This window comes from Vidua macroura, chromosome 31 (assembly GCF_024509145.1).
Source record: "Vidua macroura isolate BioBank_ID:100142 chromosome 31, ASM2450914v1, whole genome shotgun sequence".
Classification (NCBI taxonomy): Eukaryota; Metazoa; Chordata; class Aves; order Passeriformes; family Viduidae; genus Vidua; species Vidua macroura.
The window spans coordinates 1,667,701-1,693,828 of NC_071601.1; the positions used below are offsets into that span (position 1 = coordinate 1,667,701).

Genomic DNA, 26,128 nt, shown 5'->3' on the forward strand with positions numbered 1-26,128 from the left:
CTCAGCTTCAGCAGGGCCAGGAACACACCTGGTTATGGACACCAGCAGTTTTCTCACAGAAAATACTGAAGGAAAGTGGTATCCACAAAGGATTGTTGCAATTCAGATGCTGACTGCTTGTGTCACAGTCACTCACTCCTTCCCACAGCAGGTCACACTTCCCAGTGATAAACAAACCAGTCTGTGCTCACTCCCCTGGCCAGCCCTGCTGTCTCCTACACAACTGATTAGGGGAGAGTTTCCCCTCCAAATACATAAAATAAATGGCAAAATACATCATCAAGAGAAAGCCACTGCTATGTGCAGCTCAAATCTGCTCATAGCCCTCAACTCTGCTACTCATCAAGTCTTTGGGAACTGGTTTTCACCTTCACTGATAGATTTGTTCAGCAGCTCTGCTTTGCATTTCTTTAATGTTTCTTTCAGGAGAGGTTTTCAGAAGCACCTGAAATACGTCAGAGCTGGAGAAGAAAGTTAACTGACTGTGTTTTAATTCTTCACTTTGTAAGCAAAGTCCCAGATTCAGAGAACAAGTGCTTGCAAAGGACATCTATCAATTTAAGAGATTAGCAAAGCTTGTTTACAGAAAACCTGCAAAGATCAAAATCATAAAAAAACAAACCTCTGTGTTGTCATGAGTATTAAAAAAAAAAAAAAAAGCAGGAAGGAAAATGCTTCTCAAAATGCAGTTTCATGCCATTTGAGATGATCAATAACTCAGGAATTTTCTGAATTCTCTTCACAGTGGAACTAGTTAAGTTTCCCTGTGTGTTGGCATTTGCTCAGCATCCCTGTGTGTGGGTTCCAAACCTGTGGGGATTTTATTTGTTCCAGCAGTGCTCCAAGGCTGCCCTCCACTGCACTGTGTTTAGCATAATCTAAAGCCAAGTTTTGGAGATCTCCTATCAATTAAGGCAGAGACAGCAGGACAGGGCTGGGTTGTACAAGTGAAATAATTGGGAAGGGTAGCAGAACTGCACCCTGGAAAGCTCTCTGTATATTTAAAAACAACCCAAAAAATGACTTCTGCATTTTACTGTTGATGGGTTTGGGGTTTTTTTTAATGGTGGTTTGCTTTTTATGCTTTTAAGAACTGAGAAAAATGAATTGAAATTTCTGCTCTGTAACTTCAGGAAAATAAAGGTGTTTTTTTTATTCCTTCACTCCCTATGTGTAAAAAACAGGAAAGGCAGTATTTCCAAACCTTGCAGAGGCATCATCCATCAAACCACTTTAGCCCATCTGCAGAGGGCTCATCCCTGTGCTCTCCTCCCTCTCTCCTTTACTGTAGAACAGAAACACATCAGTTCCTGAAAATATTTCCTCACCCTCCATCTAACTTTGGAAGCTCAGACAGCATCTCTGAGAGAAGTTTACATTTCTCTCTTCATCCTCTGCCCTCTGACCATAACCTGGTGCCCAAGTACAATTCTTGTGGCAATTTCCAACACACGACTTCAAATTGTATTTGATAAAAATTTGGCAGCTCACCTGCCCCACGTGGGGCTGAACCCCCAGCCCCGAGCAGGCTGCAGTGATGTTAAAAGGAGCTCCAAACACCAGGATAGGAAATTCTGCAGGAACTATTATTAGCTCCTGTTTATACTGTCATTTTTCTTATCAGTAGGAGATTATTTATACAGAGCCCAACCCAAGTGCTTCTTGTTTATCTTATTACAGACACCATTAAAAAAGTTTCTATAAAAAGCAGCTCCTGTTTTTAGGACCAGCACTAGTAAGTGTTATGCTAAGTTTTTGCTTCTTATCAATCATCCTTTATTTTCAAGTCACTTTTTAATACCCTGTTACTATTTTCCAACCTGCCCTGTCCTCTCCATACACCAGGCAGCCCTGTAGAATGTCTTCCAGGTTTAATTTTTCCTGTCAGATTCATTATCTAAATGACTTTCAGAGTTTCTGGTAATTTTATAAGGATTAAGAGAGCCTCAACATTTTTCTTTGCAAAGTCAGCTGCAAAGCTGACTAACCCTCAGCTCTGTGTTCCTCTCTCCTGCATCCTCCCTCTCCATCACTTGCCTTGTGTTACAGCAGGAAAAACAAGAGGAAAAGCTGTTTACTGATGCAGAACTGCTCTGTAGGACTATGGATTCTCTAAGTGCTTTGCAAGGTTAAAATTAAGATGGGAAAAAGGAGAAATGTATTTCTTAGTGAAGGTGTGGTTTGAAGAATTATCAAAATTAGGCAAAAGGAGGTTTCGAGGGGTCACAGTTGCAGTAGAGGTTTCTGCACCAAGGACAGAAGATGGCAAGTTACAGAATGGGGTAAATAAGGTCATAAGGACAGGGGAAACAGAGAATTGGTAGAGGTTGTAAGGAAAAGTTGCCAGCAGAGGTAGCCAAGCCAAGCCACTCTCCTGGACAGAAACAGTCATAAATTTTTCATTTCTTTCTTGCCTCTTCCCAGGGCATAAGGGATGAAGACTAAAAGCCAATTTTTCTACTTTCCTCTTGTACAAGTAACTTTTTACAAAAAATCTTTATCTGTAAGACAAAGGCTGTAAATCCTGAGTGATGCCATTTGGGATCATACACTCTGCAAAGCCTCTGCCTATGCAAACTGTTTTTTTACTGAACCAGAAGTGGTTTCCAGACATTCCTTGGGAGTCTCTTCCCCAGCTGAAAGGGATGTTGGAGGCATCTGAAGAATACTCCAAGTCATCCAGCATTCATCAGGCTGAGACAGCTCTGGAAGGGAGAGCCCTGGGATGCTGTGCTCCGGATCTCTGTCCCGAGCTATTTCAGTCACCCCTCACCACTCCCTGCTTTTGAGAGGAAGCTGATGTTTCTCCCTGCTAGAGCTGAGCACACTCTTTAATCTGGTCCTTCCAAACATCTCTTTGAGATTTACCATTTCCCTCAGATAAGCCATTACTATGCACTTAGGAGTGGCATCTAAGTGCTACACATCTGCTTACACAAGGCTGGGGATTGATTTAAAATGAATCAGCTCCCACCAAGCACAGGGAGGATGACTGAGATGCAAAAATGTACTGGTTTCCCATGGATTTGGCTGAAAAAACAAGATAATAACACAGTGCCTTCAGCTCAGCCCTCATTCTGTCCCACTGATGCCCTGCAGGATTTCTCTGGTCCCTCTGTGAGCACACTGTGGATCCCCCTTGTGCTGCACAGGAGGGTTGAGTGGGAAGGGTGTGAAATCCAGTTAGCCACGTCTCAAGTGGACGGTTGGTGTCATTTACTCACAGGAGGAAACAATGAGAGTTCCCAAAAGCTAAATGCCAACTTAGTGCCCACTGAAATCCAAGAGAACAGGCTCAGGATGGAAGGAGGGAAAGGATCAGGTATGAAGAGATTGGTCTTGCTTTACCTACAGCTTCTTGAAGGGTATCAAACATATGCACCAAGGGTTAATTATAATTATAATTAATCAGGTAATTATAATTAGATCCATTCCTTTCAGTGACACAGACTTGGATCTGTGTGGTGATTCTGATTCAATGACCCCACAACTGGCAGTCCCACTGACCAAAAAAAAACCTCAAACATTGGCTTCTTTTGGAAAGACTCCTTTGGTGCAGTTTTCCTCTCTTTGCACTCCTTCTCTTGCAGGGGAAGCCAGCCTGACTTGTGGGTGCTGTACAGAGGTTAATTCAGAGATGGGCTCTTCCAGGACTATAATCAGGTAAGGAATGAACAAAAGCAGGAGAGTGACCCACTAACTACCAAAATTTAAGAGTTCAGATACAATTGAAGCAGCTCAATTTATACATTAATTTTTGAAGTATTAGTGCTAACATCTGAAAAGGCCAATAATATCCCTTACATTTACACAAATTGTTAATCTCATGGTTTTCCAGATGAAACCGAGACCAGGGAAGGACAAGTCATTTCACCCAGGAACACAGAAGAGTTGGAGACATGGAAAGAATTCCTGGCTCTGTGGCTCAAGCACCAGTTTGTGCTTGCCCACCTCAACAGCTGCCATGTCTGCAAACCCACAGCTCCCAGACAGGTGGATTCCTATGACATTTCAAATCCTAGAAATATCATAAAAGAACAACTTTCCTCCTCCTGCTTTGGCATTCCCAGACATCTAGGAACCTTAAAAACTATCTATTTCAAGATCTTTATCCAAGCTTGGGTTAAAAAGTTAACAAATCTTAGAGGTGTAACATGGGATTGAGCTTTCTGAATTTTATCACCAAGTCTTCATCCTAAAGGAAGGGCTGGAGAGAATCCAGGACAGGGACTGGAGCTGGGGAAGAGGCTGGAGCACCAGGAGGGGCAGAGGGAGCTGGGAAAGGGGCTCAGCCTGGAGAAAAGGAGGTTCAGGGGGGACCTTCTGTTTCTGCACAACTCCCTGACAGAAAACGAGGGACAGGATGAGAAGGAACAGCCTCAAGCTGTGCCAGGGCAGGTTCAGGTTGGATATTGGGAACAATTCCTGCCTGGAAAGGGCTGTCCAGCCCTGGCACAGCTGCCTAGAGCAGGGGTGGAGTCCCTAATCCTGAAGGGATTTAAAAGCCACGTGGACGTGGCACCTGGGGACACAGATCAGTGGTGGCCTTGGCAGTGCTGGGAGAGTGATCAGACTCAATGGTTTTAGAGGGCTTTTCCAACCAAAATGATTCTGAGGCTGTTCCAGGCACGGCCTGTGTGCCTGGAAGGGAGAAATAACAACACCTCACCCCATAGAGGAGCAAAAGGACTTTGTTACCCTCTCTGTAAAGCTCTGGGAACACACCCAGGGAAGAAGTGGCACCACTGCACTGAGTTCACCTGTCTGGATGTGACAGAGAAGGCTGAGGGCACCCAGAACTGCTGCTCCTTCCAGGTAAAACCTGAGCTGGTCTGGTCATCCCTCAACCTCCCTTCAGATTTTCATTAATTTTGACTCAAAGGATGGATAAAACTTCCAACTCTCATCCTCCAGCTCCTGGCTGCAGTGGTACCAGCTATATCTGTGTCTCCTGACTATTCATATACTTTTTAATATATAAATACACATTATCTCTCTCTCTCTCCATACCCAGACATGCAGATCTGCATCTATTTGCTGCATTCCTCAACAACAATTTAAGAATTAAGGAAAACCGTTTTCATTTTAAGATAAGAACTTCAGGCTTTATTATAATGCTGTAAAATAAAATCTGCCAGCACAAGCCACAGGAAAAAAAAAAAAGTAAAAAAAAAAAAAAAAAAAAAAGTGATTCACTGGGGAAGTTCCATGATGTGCAGGACAATGGGTCTTAAATCAAAGGCATACATTATCATGACTAAGCTGACAGATCTGCACTGCAATGCAGAAAGCCAAGTGATATTCCAACATCTGCATCATGCTCAGACAGGCAGTTCAGACACAGAGATTCCCAAAATGAGGAAAGGACTCCCCGAGCTCTTACCTGTTACCTGTGCAACAACTGCTTGGGAAATTCTCCGGTTGGCGAGGAAGGCTTTGATTTCCTCCTTTATCACACTGCTGTCCCTCCTACCAAAACAAAACAACAACAGGACACACAAAAAGAGGGACGAACCAAAGTGCACCTGCAAGATGCAAAATGCCTTCATTTCCTTTATTTAGGGGACAAGGAGTGGGGAAGGCTGGCATTAAAACAGCCCAAGTGCCTCAGTGCTGGACACTTCTTTTAACAAGTGTCACGTTTGATCAAAGTACCATAGCAGGAGAATGGATGACTCATGTTCCATATAATTCATATTAGGTGCAGCACTGCCATATGGAATGTACAAAGTTTCATTACATAGGGATGAATAAATCTCTCATACCAGCATAAAAACCTCACTCATAAAAATGAGGCAGAAAAATAAAAAATAAAGGATAGCAGGGGCTGCATGGTTAGTTGCCCAAATGAATATGCATATACCAACCTCCTCCAGCATCCCAAGGAAAAGATCCAAAATTTTGCAGCCTCTGTCCTCACACCTTAGTCCCCTACTTAGTCCCGAGCTTGCACTGAATGAACTGAGCTTTTTGTATCATTTTTCCAAGGTCTGCACAGGTAGTTCAGAAGGGGCTAAAACTGCTAAAAAGCAAATAAATTGAAGGCTGCACATGTACTGTGATATGCAGCAGATTTCAATTGCAATAAGTACATGCCTTGCCCCTCCTCTTCCTCTCTCCCTTCCTGAGAAGGGCAGGCAATTAAACCCAGCCTTTATTAGGCCTTATGAGACATTTCCCTTCCCCTTCTCCCCTCCTGCCCCAGCTGCATTGAAGGCAGACTCAAGCTTGCAAACGTAAATGCAAAATGAATGTTGTGCTGTGGGTTCATTTTTATTTCTGTACCCAACACTCATCATCCACATGCCTGCAAACACAAGCAATTTCAGTTTAAGTAAGCACTAAAAGCATTACCTGAGACTCACTGCACAGGAACCCAAACCTCAGCCATGGGAACTTGGCACTCTGCTGTACCCACCCCCTTCCTGCACAATTCCATCATCCTGCAGCCAACAGCAAATGAGGTTGATCAGCTTTTCTTACTGCTCATCTCTAATCCTCTCCCCCAAAAGCCACATCTTTCCCTGAAATCTCCAAACTACTTCCAACACATTTCCATTCTGGAGCTTGTGGACTCCAGTCCTCCCACAGGTACTTCAGGAATGGTACTTCAGTTTTGGGGGGAAAAAAGAATAAATTCCAACATTATGACCAAAATTGTTTTGAGACATTTGGCCTTTCCTCTTATTTCTTTGTGCTCTCAAAGCCCACTGACTGACTTTCATCCTCAGGAATATAATCCCCTCCTTTCATCTTTGCCATAATGCTGAAAAGAAAGCTGCTAAAAGTAAAGGAAGGTCAGCCCTGAAAAAAAAAAAAAACACCCCAACAACTCTCAGAGAAAACTTCTGCTTCTTCTTTATTATTTGTATTTTCCTCCATCACTCTACAAATCCCTGCCACAAACTATAAACAAACAACATGTATCCCCTCCAGATCCCACTGGAAAGCAATCCAAGTTGGATTCCCTACTCTCCCTCTATATGGAAGGAACTACAATTGGTGTGAAATAGTGGAGTAGAAGTCATGTGAATTGATATTTAATCAGAATCCTGAATAAAAGTAAGGTGAAAAACGAGTGCTCTAACATCAATCCCAATTTTTTGGTACAGCACTGGAAAAATTATTTCAACAGTCAGACTGTGGAACACTCACACAGGGCCAGGGACTGCCTCCACAAGGCAGGTGAGAGGTTCTGGGATGGTGACCCTTGGAGCACTGGCAGGAACAACTGCCTGAAGCAGCTGTTGCTCTCCTGATCATCATCAAATCCTCATGGAACGTGTGGGTTGGAAGAGACATTTCAGGTCATTTAGTCCAAACCTACTGTGATATGCAAGGGTATATTCAACTAGATCAGGTTGCTCAGAGCCCTGTCCCACCTGACCTTGAATGTTTCCTGGGATGGGACACCCACCACCTCCCTGGACAACCTGTGCCAGCGTTTTACCATCCTACAATCCCTATTTGAGCAACCTTCCAACGCATCCATTCCTGCTGAGGCACTTCTCACCTCCATACTTTTTACAGAGACCTTCACTCACCTCATCAGCTCCTCCACTTTGTCGTCGATGTCCAAGTCCTCCTCGGAAGCCTCGAAGCTGTAGGACCTCTGGGCCAGGCTGTTGGCCAGGGGGTAGCGGGTGGGCGACATCTTCCCGTTGAAGGCAGACAACCTCTCGTTACTCTCCCTCCCGTTCTGATTCGTAGTGCAAGGCTGTGGGGAGGTGTCGTAACTGTTGCTCGGGGACGGGGACATCCCGGAGTGCTGGGTCTGCGTGGAAGCCGTGGCCGTCGAGGAAGACGCCGGGACGTTGTTGGTGCTGTTGCCGTAGGAGCCGCCTCCGTAGCCAGACCTTCTCCCGAATTTGTCGCTATGCTCTTGGTCCAGGCGGTCCAAGGTTTCCAGGGCATGCAGGATCTCATGCCTGGTCATTCCCGTGCGTCTCAGGCGCTGCAGGAGGTCGATCTGCTCTATGGTGAATCTTGGCTCGTCTGTGTAGTGAGACATGGTTTCCAGCAGGCTGGAAATGAGGTAAAATACAAAATACTTCAGTTCAATAGTTCTACGTGGCACATGGAAAGTACTTTATAAATTCTGGTGCAAAACTTTAAGGCACACACATACACACGGCAGCTCCAAAATCCACCTCCAAACAACCTCAGCCAGATACCTGCCATGAATGCCAATCTCACTACAGGGTTCACTTTCCTTGCAGCGCTCCAACAGCATTTCAGACCTCTCCTGATGTTCCCCACACCTGCACCAGCCCTGCCGTTTGTGCCCTTTTGTTTTTGATAAACCACTGCTACAGAGACTGTGGTTGCTCAGTAATTAAGGTTGCAACTTGATCCCAGACAAAATTTTGCCCAGTGTTAAGTACCCACCAGACAGGAATCTCAGATTTCTGTGGTGGCCACAGATCTGAGTTTTTCTGGACAAGTTTTCACCAGTTATGACATACCATTTATGAATCTCAACTCTTTCAAATCTTAACTACAAAGAGTTTGAGTTGCCCTAACTTTTGTTGCTACCTTGAAAAAAAAAAGATAAAAACACATCCAGCGGAAATTCTAGTGGCCTGTAGGACCCAAGTTGATTTGACTGAAGTTGGATTTCTAAAGTTAGGAACTTTTGAACCTGGAATGTTGTCACAGATTGCCTGCCCTGACAAGGAAAGTGCAGCACATCCAATTACTCCTGAGCTTTCATTTAAAGAAATAAGTCTTCAGCTCTTTCCTCTCCAAAGACTGGCTTCTCAGGTAACTCGACCATCCTGGTGGCTCAACAAAATAATTTTTAACTCTTAAACTTCCCAAGGTGCCACAACAATGAATATTATTTGCTGCAAAGCCCAGAACTGAAAAAAATCATAGTATGCTCCCTTAATTGCGCTTCTTTCCTAATTCTCCTGGCTACAGATCCAAATGTCACACAAACAACAAGATCTCCTCTTTCAGAACTCTAGATCTTGAGAAGAAGGGATGGCAGATGGAGGCCAGGCAGAACTTGGCAAGCAGAATACGGCATTTTCCATCCTTCTCGGGAATCTTCTCGTGAGTCAAGGGTTTATTACCATCCTGCAGGAGAGCAGGGTGAAGAGATCACTCAAACTCCAGGAGACGTGACAGAGCTGATGTACAATCCCTGCGAGCCAAAGCAAATCACAGCTGAGGGAAAGTCAAGGAAGAATTCCAAGGACCCTGTGAGAGCCAGGAGAGGGACGATAGCTGTCAGGCTGAGAGACTTTCCAGGGACAGGGTTGCCTATTCCTCCCCACAAATTTTGAGGATGACTCCTCATGTCCATTTCTGCCCTGGCACAGAGAAGCTCCCAACAGGAGTCATGGAATGACTCGAGATCCATAGTTCGGGCTGAAGAACAACACTGAGAACTAGCTTGTTGGAGTAGAGCTGAAGTAGAGCTGTAAAGACAAAACCAGGATGCACAAATCCACAAAAATGGCACTTGCAGCATGGGAAATACAGAAATGAGAAGAAAATTTCATCTTTGCCCTCATCCAGCAACTACTGAGCTCCTTACATTGTTTTGTGGGAGAAGGAAGCAGGAGGACAGTGCAAGGGGATGACTCCCATCCAAGAAAATGCCTGTGTGAGAAGACAGACGTTCTGCATCCACATCAGTGCTTCAGCCCAACGGGAATGTGCTGTCCTCCAGAAAACTGATTACTGGAAACGTCCAGGCCATTTAAAATTTTCCAAGACAAGCACCCAGACTGTTGAACCAGAGGAGGGCACGGCAGGCAATGCAGCAGTCGACCTGCAACTGACTGGAATTGTAACAACCACAATTTGGGAAGTGGCATCCCAGCCTGAGACCTTCAGAGCTTGACGGGGAGCATTTGGAAGCAGACGCTGTGTTCTAGATTTGGCCTCTGGGGGAGGAAGGGCTGCTCCATCCTCCTCTCCCAGCTTTGGGAGAAGTGTCACACGGACTTACTGACTCATCACAGCCAGCTCCGAGCAGCAGCGTTTTCAAACAGAAAATCTCTTTAAACATTGGGCCTTGAGGTGGTTTTCACTGGAGATGCCAGCTCACCCTTCCTCAGGGCAACACCTGGTTTGGGCATTTCTTACCAGTGTTTCTAATGTCACCATTTCCCAGATCATTTATCTGTCAATACCAAGTTTCATGTGCTCAAGTTCTTTTGTTGAACTGGAGAATTTAATGAGACAGAGCCTCCAACCAGAATTACCTCCACTCAAAATTCCTACTTTACAGACTCTTCAACATTTAATACTAAAGCATACTTTAAATTATTTAATCGTCCATTTATCACAGACACAAAAACCCAGAACTTTTGTCCTTGTAGCCCTGTGAACTAAGAAGCTCCCATCTGACAAAAGCAAGACTTTCCAGATGGCTTCAAGAATGTCAAGCAACACAGAATCATGGAATTACAGAATGGCAATTGAAAGGGGCTGTAAAATCATTTCATTCCACCCCCTGCCATGGGCACAGACACCTTCTACTATCCCAGGTTGCTCCAAGCCCTGTCCAGCCTGGCCTTGGACACTTCCAGGGATGGAGCAGCCACAGCTTCTCTGGGCAACCTGTTCCAGGGCCTGTTCCTACAGCAGCTGGTGGCCATGGCCAGCGATTCTCTCTAAAATTTGGGTATCATTCCTAATTTGTCTAAAGTGCCAGGGCTCAGCTCCTGGATCTGGGTGCCCAGGCCAAATTAATCTCATTTAGTGAATTACACACAATGATTTGGTGAATCCTAAGTGTCCTTTAGTGAATTCCAGTTAACGAAGTGCAGAGCTCTCAGATGGGCAGGGGTTGACCTCCCGTCGCTCGTGGCCGTACGAGGGAAAGAACTCTGGCTTCAATTTGTCCCTCTTTGACACAGCTGAGCTTGTGCAGGAATTTCAATTCACAGGGATGAAAAGGCTGCTGGGCAAGGCCACCCTCTGCCCCAGGAATAAAATATTCAATGATTTCCAGCTTATATTCTGGAGTCCTGCTCATCAGTGGACTTCAAAGCCTGGCAGAAACTAATGAAAGAGTAGCAAACCTAATGTCAAATTAACTCCATGATACTGTGTTTAACACAACCACTGGAAAAGTGTGGACAACTTACAAAAAAAAAAAAAAAAAAAAAAAACCAAACCAAACTAGAATCAATTATCTGCTTGTCTGTCCATGCAAAGAATTTTTCCAGCCCTCCAAAACTTTTAAGGCAACTTCTGGGTAATTTTTAAGAGGTAAGAACACCGAAATTAGAGTATCTCCCCGCTGGTCTCACTGATGTCATACAGAGATGCCCAAAGTGCCTTGTTTATATTTGTACACTCAGCAGATATTGCACTGACACATCTCATTGGTCTTCTTGATCTGGAACTCCTGTTCCCATCTTCACGTGCTTTTCTACACAGCCATGAGATCTAGAAATAATGCTCCTGAGGGACTTCTATGATTGAAAACAGCTGCAGGAACTTGGAATTTTCCATTAAAACCCCAAAACAAATATTGCAAAATGTGGTATTATTGAACATGTTCCAACATTGCCAACTATCCACAACTTTTTAATGAATAACTACAGCAAGCGTTATTTCGAACTGTTACTTGAGCAGGGCTTTGGTTATTTTCCCTTTTTAAAATATTTTAATAAACTTATTCTGTTTAAAGATCAATTTACAAAGCAGTTAATTAAATCAACCATTTCAGAATCACCCTAATTTCATTCACCTCATTAACGAGTGAATATTCTCCACCACTTCATCCCCCCCACACTGCAGTAAGAGCCTCTTATCCTCCTGCACTCCTCTGGCTACCTGTAATTCAATTTATTTCCCCCTCTTTTTCCTTGTGAAATACAATCAACTGCAAAAGTAGCAAGGAATAAAATAAGACAGAGACAAGCAGAATGATTGGGGGGTATAGGAGAAAATCAAGATGGAAAATACTTTTCCTGAGAACAGGACTGTGGACTGACTTTCCTGTAGGCAAACTTTGCTGCCTGTGTAGCAAAATATCCTCTATATCCCATGCTTTATCTGCTATCAATACTTTCACCACTGACAATGGGCTGTCAAATTTCCTTGTGGAGGCACCCAAAAAAGAGAGATAACCAAGGAAGAACAGTTGTGTATTTTTCTCTCTGAAATTTTGCAAATTTCTAATTAAGCTCAAAAGTAAAAGTGACTGATTTTTTAACAACTGAATCTTGCCCTTTAAGACAAAGTTTCTTTAGGTTCTGGCAGAAAAAAATGTAAGTAGCCTAAAATATCAAATTTATTTACATTCCTTACACTAATTTGGCAATCATCCCCAAAAAAGATGGTCCAATTGTACCATTCTAAGGCATTAAAACTTCATGCTCATCTTTCACGGCTCATCTGAAAACAACCTGAGGTACCTGAATATCAGACTGAAGGGAGAACTCTAAGGAGGTAAATAAAAAACTTCTAATTTATTTTCCAGCCCAAACCCGCAGATATAAAATATCCAGCAGGTCCCAACCAGCCCAATGCAGCACCACTCCTCCCTTTCTAAGGGGACTTTGTGGAGTGGAGGCTGTTCAGGGGCTGCTCTCACCAGCACTGCCTGTCCTTCTCATTCCATCAAGATTTATTTAAACTCTTTTTTTTTAAATGAATTTCACCCTTTGGATGTGGGTGCAGAGTCCCCAGTTTGACTCTTCTGATCCCCAGTGGGGATACGTGGCCAGAGTGCTCTCTTCCCTTATTTTTCTGCACTGTATAGAGAAAAGTAAGGAAAAACACATCAAGGGTTTCTCACCTACTCTCACAGCCCAAGCCCACGCTGATACAAGAATCATTTACCCAACACTTAACTTTCTAGGTGATGGAGCACAGCAGAATAATCCCATAAAACAGCTACGAGCTAAGTCCATGTCCAATTGAACTCGCAGAAGTTCAAAGCAATTCAATTACCCGTTTGGGAATAAGGCCAGACAGCAGCCTTAACACCTCTAACACTTGAGAAAATGGCTCTGGACTCTTTAATGATCACAAGAAATCATTTTTTCCACTCTTCTACTCACTGTAGATGAGTAGGAAGCACTCTAGCATCACTGAGGAGATGCTCTTCTGCAGAGATCCTTCTCCAATTTCCATTAAAATTCACAGCTTTATCTAATAAGCAAAGCTCAAGACTTACAAAACCAGTTGTGCTTTCTGCTGTAAGACCTATATTTGATATAATCTGCATAATATGGATGTGGGCAAGAGCCAAAGTGTTCAGAACAGGATCCTAAGTCTGGTAATTGGTTTAAGAATGATTCTGATCAAGTCCCATCAACTGAGGAGAGCAGGATGGGGAGAGATGCCAACATTTACCCTTCTCTGACACACAGCACAGGGTAGGACACCCCTGCACTGCACTGTTCTGCTCACAGGGACAACCAGGATTTGTCACCTCATTTATTACAGCACCAGCACTTTTCACAATATCACAGGCACCTCCTTGGTGTCACTCAATGCCATCTCAGCATTTAAATGGAAGAGCAAAATCACAACGTAAATTGTGGCTTTCCAGCTGAAATAGGTTCTTCTGAAGTACACAGCTAAAAAAATCACTTGTACAACTCATTAATTAAACCAGAGTTTTAACTACCATCACAGTTGAAAGTTGAACTCCTTAACCTGCCAGATTTTTCCTGTGTGTCTGTGCATCCACTGTTGGTGAGAACTGCAGCCTGAACTGCTCTGGAGGTGGATGTCCTCCTGATATTAAAAACGGGCCTTAAGGATGGCATGGCTATTTCCAAAGCAATGTAATTTGCTTATCACCCAGTCTGCCATTCAACCACCAAATACACATGAAGTACTGCTCCCAAATGCTTCCTATGAGAACCAGTGACTACAAAGAAACTCCACTTCCAGTTGCCCACTCTGAATTTTTTAACCCTGTTTTAGGTTATGCAAGCTTGTTTCTCTCTCCACACATATTTATGAGATCCAAGGACCAAGCATTGCTTCATTCAGTCGTTCCTTTTCTACACAGAATTCCAGGCTGGTGTTGGTTAGAGGGGACCTTAAAGCTCATCTGCCATGGGCAGGGATGGCACTGAGAGATGAGGTTGATCAGGGCCCCATCCAACCCTTTGCCCTATCCCAAAGGATGCAGCTGGTTCTTACAAGATGCTTAAAGGAAGGGCTTTCATTGAGCTACAGCTGTTCCACAGACAGCACTGACATGTATCACCAAAAAAATCCCAGAATGTTCTGAGTTGGAAGGGACACACAAGGATCGAGCCCAGAGGCAAAGACTGTGACCCTTCCAGGGCAGCTCTAAGGCACTGCTGGAAGAGAATTCAGGCATTTGGGGCATAACAGTATCCAGTCTTCTGAAATTCAAGCTTGGGCTTTTTCTGTTCTTACTGAACAAATGAATCTCCTTCAATCTGGAGGGTGGTGAGGCCCTGGCACAAGTTTCTCAGAGAAGCTGCAGCTTCCCCTGGATCCCTGGAAGTGTCCAAGGCCAGGCTGGACAGAGCTTGGAGCAACCTGGGACAGTGAATGGCATCCCTGCCAATGGAATGTGATGATCTTTACAGTTCCTTGCAACACAAACCATTGTGTGACTCAATGATTCACAGCAATATAAATATTTCAGAACCACCTAAAACTTTGCACCATATTAAGCAAAGCTGCCTTCAAAACCAGGAGCTGATGCTGTGAATTCTGAGGCGTAACAGAGGATTAAGGATCTGACTCATCACTTATGCTCATCAGTTGCAACTCCAGTATTTTCAGAGGAGTTGTACCAGTTTTCAAGAGAGAGAGAGAGAAAAAAAGAAAAAACCTCAGGCCTGAAGTGCTCATCATGTCAACGAACACAGAGTCATCCTCATCCATACGTTTGCATAATTATCTCCTGCAGTTGCATCTCTGGGTTCTGATTTTCAAAAAAAAAAAGGCCTCTACTCCCATTCATCCTGATTCACAAACAAAATGTAATTCTTGTAATGACTGCTCTCATCCCGGGGAAACAAGAGCCTCGCGCTGCAGCAAGGAGGGAAATCAGGCTCCGAGCTGAGCCACGGAGCCCCAGCGTCACCAGCTCTGTTTAGGGATGCAAAACAGCGGCTCCGGAATGCAGAGCTCTGCCACACGCCTTCGATCAAAATGGGGACAATTAATAAGAGCAGCCTGAAAACTTCTGAAAATAAATCCGGCGTAATCAAATACTCACCGCTACACAAATTAGAGGAGGCAAGCTGAGAGCAGAATATCAACACATCGTTTCTTCAGGAGGCTTCAAGTTTCTCAGCTGGTTAAAGAGCCCCAAACCCTGACTCACTGCTTTACACAAGCTGTTCTTCCCCTTATTCCCTGAAATTCTCTGCTGATAAAATAATTTTAATGGATGCTGGCAGTGAGCAAACCCAGTCGTTTTGCCACTTGAGTGAGTAACTTACGCTGCTTTACGTCTCTGGGAAAGAGAGAGAGAACTTGAGATTGATCTTACAAGGCAAAAATATAATATAAATGGCAATTATTGTCATAATCCAAGTCTTACAAAAGGGACTGACCTCTGACTAAGCACAGGGCTGGCAGCCAGATATTTCTGAATTCTACTCAAGGCACACACTGATTCACACTGACACCTTATCTGTCTAACCCTAACCTTCCCAACTTCCAAAATCTGGGTTTCCTGCTATTGTTGCAATTCTACAGCAACAAGGCAGGAATTCAAACTCTGAGTCTGGATTCAAGGGCAGAATGAGGGATCAGCAGGACTAACAAACAGAGAGAAAAACTGTAGTGGCAGCTGAGTGCTGAACCAGGGCCCAAAGCCCAAACCTGTGCCAAGAGCAAGGAGGAGCTCTTGGATTTGGGAGTCAAAGATTAAACTTTGGATATATAAGCACTGTAACAGCTCTCAAAGCAGGACTTGTGTGCTTTAGTTACAGTAAATCTCACGAACACACTGAAACAGTGTTAATCCATATGAAGAAACAGTCATTTAAAAAGTCATCAATAAAACTGAGACATGGGCCTGCCCTAGACACCAGACTGACCAATCCCTGGAAGTGTCCAAAGCCAGGTTGGATGGGGCACGGAGCAACCTGGGATAGTGGGAGGTGTCCCTGCCCATGGCAGGGGTGGGACAGGACGAGCTTTAAGGTCCCTTCCAACCCAACCCCAAAACACTCTGGGATTCTATGGTAATTCATAATTTTCAGCCATCATGATTACAAGGTACAGTGCTGTCTTCTGCCTCCTCCACTTAATTTCAAAATTTGGCCAATCCTTTATTAAAATGCAGGCAGAGTCTCAGAACTCTTCTCCATTAATTCTGCCACTTGGGGTATCTAAATACTCCAGTCACAAGATTCCTGTGAGGCAGGCAAGTAACACTACACTAATTTTTGTGACCAAGAGCTCCCAGAGAGGGGCTGGACTCTGGACGAGTCCAAATGACTTCTTCAAAGTCACTCAGGAATTTTGCAAGAAGGCAGAACAAGAGCCTGGCCAAACTCTGAGCCTTTTCTCACCACACATACAGAGTCCATCTACAGCATCACATATGACAAGGTGTAGGACAACTCTCAAGCAAAGCCATTACCAGGATTTCCACTACCTCTTCCACACATGAAGAAAAAGAGACATTCTGAAGCATTTCAGGCACCTTCATTCTCCTTCAGGATCTATCACCAGCAATAACAACTAAAACACTTCCTTAAAAGAGAAATTAATTACTTCAGAAAACTAAAATCCAAACCCAGCAAACAGCTGAATCTCATCTACCCCTGTTTTTGTGCTTAACTACAAAGCAAATTATTTTCCACTAGAAAAACAGTTTGCAAGTGCAGCATTACTGGCACAGCCAGTAATGTGAAGACAGAGATTACACCTGGAGAACTCAGGAACAGATAGCAGTCTCTCCTTGAAGAAATCATAATAGCAAAAACCATAGGCTTCTAGCCACTGCTGCTTCCATACTGGAGTTTTATTTTAGTTAAAAGCATTTCAGAAAGAAATTAATATCCTAATTTATATTCTTAAAGCAACAAACACGTCTTTGTGTAACCCAGACCCAAACCAGGGAAATTTCCTGCATGACAGACAAGACCCAGTGCACATTCCACACTGCCAAGGCCACCGCCAACCCACGTCCCCAAGTATCACATCCACACAGCTTTTAAATCCCTCCAGGGAAGGGAATTCACCACTTCCCTGGGCAGCTGTGCCAAACCCTTTTGAGGGAAAAAAACTTTACCATTCAACAAGATTTTTTTCTTTAGGTCACTTTTGCTATGAAATCATGAACTCATCTGGTTCATCTTAAAGTAAAACCAAGGACTCAGGCAGGACATTGTTTCAGTTAAAGAAGCTAAAAAAGCCAAATGAATGGTCCCAGAGTCACCCACAATTTGCACAATATCTTGTCACCAAAGACAAAAGGAGAAAATCAGCTGAGTTTTCTGTTACCTGAGTTTAATTAACCTGGTTTGTGTCACATTTCAAGGACACTGCACAGGTACAGCTCAGCCTGTGGTGATTTCCTAAGCCACTCTAGATCCAGTGCCTGCTCTTCAATCCGTGCTGACTTGGTAGAGTTCACACTCTTGTTCTTTTCTTCCTGTTGCTTTTCCCAAATGATGACACAGCTTCAATCCAGTCCTTCCCCATGTGCACTGTTTACCCTGATTTTCTTTTACTCACTGCCCAGGCTCCCCTGCCATTGCTGGCAGTTAAATTCATAAGCTCTGGCCTGATCATTCAGGTAAATTTGAAGTGATGACAGTGAAACTGTCTGGTTATAGCAGAAATCATACTTTGAAGGATGTAAAACATACTGATAGTCATAGCTCACTATTAACACATATTAATTAATCAATATGGACTACAAAGCTCATGTAATTACTCCCATATTTATGGGGAGCCCAATAGAGATAAAGCTGTGTTGGCTCAGGACTTAGTTTTAGATAAATTCTTAATTCTTGTGAGGCCAAGATCAAGAGTTCTGTGTTCACACCATGCCTCAAACTTCTCTCCAGCACTGACTCTCATCCTACTAAGGGTAAAAATGAGGCAGTGAAATGGTAACTTGCACCCAGGTGACTCCTGCTCTTAGGAGTAACCAACTACTCTCTTACCATAGCAGTTCTGCAACTCTTCAATCTTAATCACTATTTAAAATCAAACTTTTTAATTTTTTAAAGCTCCATTTTGTTCTTTCCCCTTCACAATCCCACTTACCCTTTTTAAAAGATATCTGTGGTTTAACCTGGAAACTTTCTATCTGAATGGGTCATCTTGGCCCATTTCCTCTAATTTAATACTCTCCAATCCCCTCCAAATAGGTTTCCCCCAGTTTTCCCTCAGTCAGAAATTATTCACCTCTACTTCTACAGCATCTTCCATGGCCACATTAACTGTACATACGCTGGAATAAATCAAGGAAGCTGCTACTGCTCTGCTGGGAGGTGGCAGCAGAAAACTGCACAGGGGCAGAACATGACTGAAATCAAGCTGAAACACAGGAAATTCAAGCTATGCAATTCCCAGTCTGGAAATTTCTGGCCAAAGCCTGACACAAAGCTGTGAGATGTCCTTGTGCTCACTCCAAGCACAGAGGAGCTCTGAGGTCACCCAGCAAACTCTGAATTACCAGGATAACAAAGATGCCCAGGGTGATGTGGCCTTACCTTCAGACTTCTTTCCTGCTGCGAACCAGATCTTTACAATTTCAAGTGGTGATTTTAATACTGAAATCCAACATACTTCCAGCTAAAAGGAAGAAGAGGAGGTGGCTCAAGGGACTGGCAGCAAAGTAGGAAATCACCAGTTTTGAACAGAACACTAAGCCACCGGCAATAGAAAATCACTAATTAATGGCTTTTTGAAATACATTTAGTGTTGGTTTCCAACACTAAATCCTTGTCAGTCATTATTTTTTGCTGCGACTCCTTCTACAGAAGGCTGTGACTGCACTGCCATTTGCACTATCACTGTCCAAGGATACATCTTCATCCTTGAAATACTCCATCAGGGAAAATGTGATGCATTCACAGCAGCCCAGTTCCTTGCTACCTATCCTGCAGAAAAGGTTCCTCTTTCCAGCTCAGTCTGACAGAAGGAACAATCTGAAGTCAAGAGGTCAAAGTATCTCAGGATCTGACTGCAGGGGACGAGCATTTGGTTGTTCCTCTAACAGGGATATTGTGAACAGCCGTACAGGATTGGCCAGTGGGAGATGAGTGACAGCACAGTGCAGGTCAAGCCCTTCCTTTCAGCCTGACAAGCTTCAAAATTTGAATTAATTTGCTTATTTATTGAAGAAACAGCATGAAAACCAATGAAATTGAAGATATATGACAGAAGCAATTAAAAGGAACAAACTGATTTCAAATTCCACAATGAGATTTGAACAACCTCGACTGGCACTGGGGTTCAAGATACTCGGGTGGCTTGGACCAACACAACCAGCACCAGGGTTAGGTGAGGTGCCCAGGTTTTCTGCCTCTGCAGGAGGCTACTAAACTGAAGGTTGCTCATCCCTTTCAGCAAAGCTAGAGTGGTGTTAAATTCTTTATCCCTCTCATTTGTTCAGTTGCTGTATGGAGATCTCTCCTTTAACACTGATTTTTCTCTGATCAAGACTGCATCATTTTCCTTCTGTTTCAGTGACAGAAATCTAGAAGCACGAACAATACATGAGCCAGACCAAGTGAGCAATTTGATGTTACTGCTCCCTAATTTAATGTAAAAGTTATTTTACTATACCTGGTTTAAATGTCTTCCCTGGTATAAATCTTCCACTAAACCAGTGGAACTCCCCAAGTCAGCCAACTGCTCATAATCATTGTAACCATTTCTCTGTTCTTTTTAGACAATTTAACAGAAGAACACCACAAAATTAGTCTTAATTGTTGTGAGTTTCTTCAGCTTGTACTTACACTACTGGAAAAGTTCTGAGCATACTTTACATGAGGATGGGACGTTACAAAGCCTCTTGAGGGTCTTCAGTGTTATTCACCATTCTGTAAGACACAAGGAAAAGATCCAAGAACATTAGAGATGTCTGGGAGAGGCAAAGGGATCCAATCACATCATTCTGGGTAATCTGTCACTAATCCAGACTCACAGACTTCAATGCACATGGGTAAATTCTTATGGAGAAAGTTGATGTCTGGTGTTGTAATCAGTCCAGAGACAAAAATTTAAATTACAATTGATTTCTTTCAGCCACAAGTAAATTAATCTATGCAATCATTTAGCCTTATGACAGTTACCTACCCTTTTAACTCACAAAAGCTATTAAAAGGATTATTTGGCCAACATCCGCAAAGAGCTCAGGAGACAGGTACTGTGATCTGAGGAGGAATGACCTAATAGAATTTTCCTCAGCTATCACTGCTGATGTCTTTCTCCACAAACTAACACGGACTGAAAGTGCTCCAAATGTCAAACTATTAACCAAGAGGAAAGAGAAAAGTAGGATGTTGTATCCAGGAAGAGCTGGGATAGAAAATGAGTGGATACAGCAGCACAGGGAGTTGCATGGGATAATTTCCTCTGCTCCATCTCTAACATCAGCAATTGTGGATTGCTAATCCATGGAGTGCAGCCATGGATGGACACATCTTGGCTCTTCTCGGTGGTTAGAAGTGGTCCAGACATTAGAGAATGATTCTTTCTCCCTCAACACCTGCTGAAGATGTTGGGGAAGAACTGCACCTCACCCAGATGGAGCCCACTGGACACATGAGGATGCAGAGGCACAGAGCTGGTTGGGCTGGAAAAGCCCTCTACAATCACAGAACCCCAGAATGGTTTGGGTTGAAAGGGACCTTAAAGCTAAACCTGTCCCACCCCCTGTCATGGGCAGGGACACCTTCCACTATCTCAGGGTGCTCCAAACCCCATGCAACCTGGCCTGGGACACACTTCCAGGGATCCAGGGGCAGCCACAGCTTCTCTGGGAAGCCTCTGTCAGGGCCTCACCATCCTCACAGCCAAGAATCCCTTCCCAATATCCCACCTATCCCAGCCTTCTGGTAGTGGGAAGCCATCCCCCCTTGTCCTGTCCTTCCATGCCTGTCCCTCCATACCCTTCAGACACTGGAAGGGGCTCTGAGGTCTCCCTGGAGCCTTTTCCAAGCTGAACATTCCCAGCTCTCCCAGTCTGGCTCCAGAGGGGCTCCAGCCCTCGGAGCAGCTCCGTGGCTTCCTCTGGTTTCACTCCACCAGCTCCAGATCTTCCCTGTGCTGAGGACCCCAGAGCTGGACACAGAATTCCACATGAGGTCTCACAGAGCAGAGCACAGGAGGAAAATCACCTCCATCGAGACCATCAAGTCAAATTGTTACCCCAGCACTGCCAAGGCTGTCCCCAAGTGCCACATCCACACAGCTCCTAAATCCCTCCAGGCATGGTGATATCATCACTACGTGGTTTTTTTTCCATTTTTTCCTCCACGAAGAACCTCATGAACTTTCAGGACCAAAGGCTGGGCTGAATGAGCTTTCCCAGAAGTGGAAGCACTCAGCTTTTGACCACCAGCTTTCCTGGGAGGTTTAAGCCTGTCCATAAGAGCCTTCTCCCACCCAGCTGTGGCCAGGGAAAACTCTGGCTGTTTCCAGGGAGGGGAGGTGCTGAGAGTCGGCTGCTGCTCTTCCAGAACAACTCATCAGGCCCACACTGACGTCCTGAGCTGCCTCTTTCTCTCCAGGAAAAGAGGTCACCAAGATGAATAGTCCCAGCAGACCCTCACAGGCCACATTCTGTGAGCTGGGAGAGAATCACTGACACCACAGCACTGATGGATGGAGGAGCCAAACACCCAGGTCCCTCCCTGTCAGCCACCCCAAACCTTTTAGAGAGACTCCCCCACCAAACCCCTCCTCTGTCAAATTTCTTAACTGCATTTTAAACATATTCCCCGAGGCAGTCACAAAAAATATGAGATCATGCTGCTGACTTCTTGCCAAATTTTAATACAGAGAGCTGTTTTGTTTTCCAAAGAGGAACAAATTAGACTTGAATATATACAAACTTTCTGAAGGTCAGAGGGGCTAATGATAAAGAACTGGATTCCTCAGAGAAGGATCTGCTTCCAGGGTGAGTAGTATGGATGTAGAAAAGGAGAAAACTCAGAAAGGAAAAAAAAATCACCTTCCATCATCATGAAATGCAGGATTAAAAGTAGAACATGAGGAGATGAGATAAGAGAAGCAAAGAAAAGGCTGCTGTAACTCAGGTTTTGAGATGACAAAGGCAGGAGGATGATATTAGTGATAGCAATGAAAGAGGAAAAAGCTGGTATGGACCTCAGATGTTTCAAGAGAAGAGCCATTAGGATCTAGACCAAATTTGGGACGTGATTAGAGGAGGAAGATGAGCTTTTCCAAGAGACTGCAGATCTGTGAGTGCAGACAGAGGGCAACAGGATTTCAGCAGAAATAAACAGCAGCAAAACCAGGAGAAAATAAGGATAAATAATTCTCTGGTTTTGCTATGTTAAAGTGTCAGGCAGGTTTACTACACTCAGAATGCAACCACAAACTGTCCCAGACGAAGTAAGGAAGGACAGGGAAGGCTCAGGTCTGCCTTGGAAGCAGGACTGGTGAAAGGAAACCCAGCTCCAGAGAACGGAGAGGAAGCTGGTGCTTCCTCCAGCCGCTGCCAGCCCCGAGCGGCCGCTATTGAAAAGGGGCACAAACAGTCTTTGACTCCTCGTTGGTCTAAAGTTCAGTGGCACAGAAATACCTTCCCCACCCCCAGACACATGTGAGAAGTTGCTTCAATGCTTTTGTCGCTTAAGGGCACATCAGGCAGGGAACAAGCAAACCCTTCACCTAAAATCGGAGTCGAAACAATTCAATCCCGACCAACATAAATTCCATCAGCAACAAATCCTGACTCTGAATCATGACTCAGTATCCCTCTTTCCCTCTCCTTTTAGCACCAAAGCAGTCTGAGTACAGCAGCCAAGGCAGGTGTCACCACTCTTTGTGGTGATATGGGAGTAAGAATTCACAAACCTTTGCCCTTTTCACATTATTCATTAAATAAATTATCTGCTAACCCAGAGAAAACACAAGCAGCTCCCCTTCCTATTTCTGGTAGAGACAATTAAAAAAAAAAAAAAAGTCACTATTAATATGGAAATCATGGTTGCAGTTGTAGAATCAGATGTAATGAACAATCTTGTCCCCAGCTTAAGTTGCTATAAAGGCAGCTTAAATTTACAATGGATGAGTCTTCATGGCAATCTGTTTTTCAGATATTAAAAATCTCATTTTCTCGGTGCCAAGGACAAGTGGAAGTGTGAAGCACTGGAGTATCAACTCTGCATTTGTCTCACTTGACATGAAATCATCCTCATTTTAGTTCTGATTTTTAATACATTCTTGGGATCCCCTTCAGTTTTCTTCATTTCTCACTGTGTGCAATTAAATGTTTTGAAGTAGAGTTCACCCTGATCCACAACACCCAGCAGAAGCAAGGAGAAAGTTACTTGGTAAAGATGAGCCTGATATCACTGATTTGGAAGAGCAACTCATTTTTAATTTCTGAGTGACTCGCATAGTATAAGTTGTTTTTTTTTTTAAAAAGCCATCACTCTGTATTTCACTAATACCTTCCTTGGCGAGTTCTTAAAATGGGCTTTACAAATAACAAACTAAAAGCTTTTGTCCTTGGGGAAGACAAACATCACCATTTTGACATAAGTAAAACATGAACAGAGGGGCTGAATTCTTGGCTTAAAGCCACCCAGGGCAGTATCAGTGGCTGAACAAAGCAGAGGCCCCAGCACTACAATTATCACACCAATCCTGAAATGTAGAATCACCAAGGTCCGGGCTGGTGAAGAAATTCAGCCCTAAGAACAAAGTTCTACCACTGCTGAACTCGCAGTGAAGGCAGATCCCCAACTCCATGCATAATTACAAACCCATACTCTCCTAGAAACAGCAAGATTTTAAAAATGTAGGTCTTTTACTCAATATACAGCTTAAGGTCTGTAAGAATTGCAAGGAGGTCTTCCGGGTAGACCCTGTGCACATGTGTGTACACATGTCCATGAACATGTGTTGGGGAGATTCAGGCTGGACATCAGGAGGAATTTCTTCATGGAAAGGGTTGTTAAACTTTGGAATGGGCCCCGGGAGCTGGTGGAGTCCTCATCCCTGGAGGTGCCCAAGGCACAACTGGATGTGTCACTTGATGCTCTAGTCTGGGTGACAAGCATCTGTCAAAGGTGGGACTCATTCCAACCTAAATTATTTTGGATTCAAAAGGTTTCTTTACACTGAGGCCAGTGTGAAGTAAAGCTGTTACCTGGTTTAACTTCTGTCCCAGGACATCTCACCCCAAAACCAGCAAGAGACCAAGGATCCATCCACTCCAGTTCATCCTGGTGATTAATCACCCTCTCCACTACAAATTTGTACTTGATTTCTACTTTGAATGTGTCTGGCTTCATATTCCAGACAGCAGCCCTCCTCTGCCAGCTCCAAGTCCTTTATTCCTCGGAGATGTTCAGACAGGCTCTTATTTACCCAGTGCTTTTAAAAGTCCAGGTACTGCATTTGTATCAAAACTTAAATTCTTCTGGGTACACGCACAAAAGTAGGACTAATGTCCAAAATACTGGAGCTAATCTAGGACTCTCTAGCCCATTTTCCCAAAATAGGCATATTAGGAAAAAAAAAAAAATTTAAAAAAAGCTCTGCCATATGACTCGAGGATGTGTTTTATTTGTGCCCTGGGAAGCAAGGCTAGGAACCTCCTCCAGGCACTGCCACCTCTTGAGCACCCCCCATGGCTTGGTGACATGCAGCATCCAGCTCCACATGGAAATGCTTTTATCCAAGCTCCCTGCTCAAGCAGGGCCACCAAAGCCAGCTGTTCAGGACCATGTCCCGAGTATCTTCAAAATTTAAGACTTCATTTTCTCTGAGCAACCTGCGCCAGTGAGTGGAAACACTTTTTATGAACATAAAAATCCTTAGAAAAAACACTCAAAAGTCACCTCCAGCCACTGCTATTTTCATTCTTACTGTGACTGTGCTGTTTACCAAACCCTTCACAAGTACAACCCTGGAGCAGGCCATATTTTGGGATTATGGCGAGGAAATGCAGCGGCTCCTTGTCAAGTTAACGAGTTTACAATTTTTTTATGGAATCTTGTTTTTTCTCTGAACTCTGAGGGGAAAACATCAACATAAACCTCTCCCCCTGAAAAAACAATCACCTCAAACTTATGATAGAGCCACAGCTTATCATTTATTACAGGTAAACATAGAAAAGCAAATAAATGATTTCTCCTACAATATGCCCCACAGCACATTTGCACAGGACAATTAGCCAAAGATCACAGTCAAAACTTTTTCTCCCTTCTTCTCCCTCCCAAATCCCATGCAAAAGAAACGTCCTTGCTCAGATTTACTGGAATTTCCTAGAGCACAAGGCAGAGGCCGGGCTGCATTTTGAGGCAGACTGGCAACAGATCCCACTACAGAAAAACTGAGGTCACAAAATCATGAAGTTCCCAAAACTCCAAGGCTTCCAGAAAGGCAGAAATGACCATCCGTGAAAGGACCCTGAGCTGCTCCAGAAGTCCCAGAGATCCATCAAAGGCAATGCAAGCCTAGTAAAAGGATGCTATTTAGTGTTGCTTTGTCCTTAATGGCAGCTGGAAATTAAATTCTGCCACCAAGTCAGCCCTGCAGACCCACCTGAGCAGAGCACCTGGGTTGTACTTTGGTTATTGCTTACAAATGAGCTTCCAGCCTTAACATCCCAACCACCTACACTGGTGTATCTCCTGCATTGCTGCATGTTGACCCCTCCAATCATGGCTAAAAGTTTGCCTGGAATCAAAGACCAGACTTTAATTGGCTTTTTCACCTGAAATGACATGTAAATGTCACCAACAGAAGAATGGCAGTGAGGCACAAACTCCTGACTAGCAGGGATAGCCAATGACTGCTACAACTCCATTTCCTTAGGGATCAAACAGGTTCTCAGCCACCTCAGGTCACTTTGACCACTGAAATGGGGGAGGAAGAGTGAATTAGGAGCCACCTGACTCCTACAGAGCTACAAGGGACAAGACAGGCTCTGGAGTGGAACTGAGATTTAAAGCCCCTCATGACACCAGAAGGGTTTGCACTTTGA

General features: G+C 44.0%; 1 protein-coding gene across 9 annotated transcripts in view; it reads right to left on the minus strand.

Annotated features, from left to right (window-relative positions):
• Positions 1-26,128, minus strand: part of HMBOX1 (homeobox containing 1) — a 104,851-nt gene that overhangs the window by 38,747 nt on the left and 39,976 nt on the right. For 6 of the 9 annotated variants that reach the window (XM_054001684.1, XM_054001678.1, XM_054001680.1 and 3 more), the window contains exons 2-4: positions 19,899-19,982; positions 7,545-8,024; positions 5,384-5,469 (exon numbers count right to left, since the gene is read on the minus strand). In XM_054001684.1, coding sequence (XP_053857659.1) covers positions 5,384-5,469; positions 7,545-8,024; positions 19,899-19,921 — 589 coding nt within the window. In that variant the 5' untranslated portion in view covers positions 19,922-19,982. Of the gene's footprint in view, positions 1-5,383; positions 5,470-7,544; positions 8,025-18,647; positions 18,730-19,898; positions 19,983-26,128 lie in introns of all 9 variants that reach the window. The other 3 variants (XM_054001681.1, XM_054001683.1, XM_054001682.1) reach the window with 3 other exon arrangements.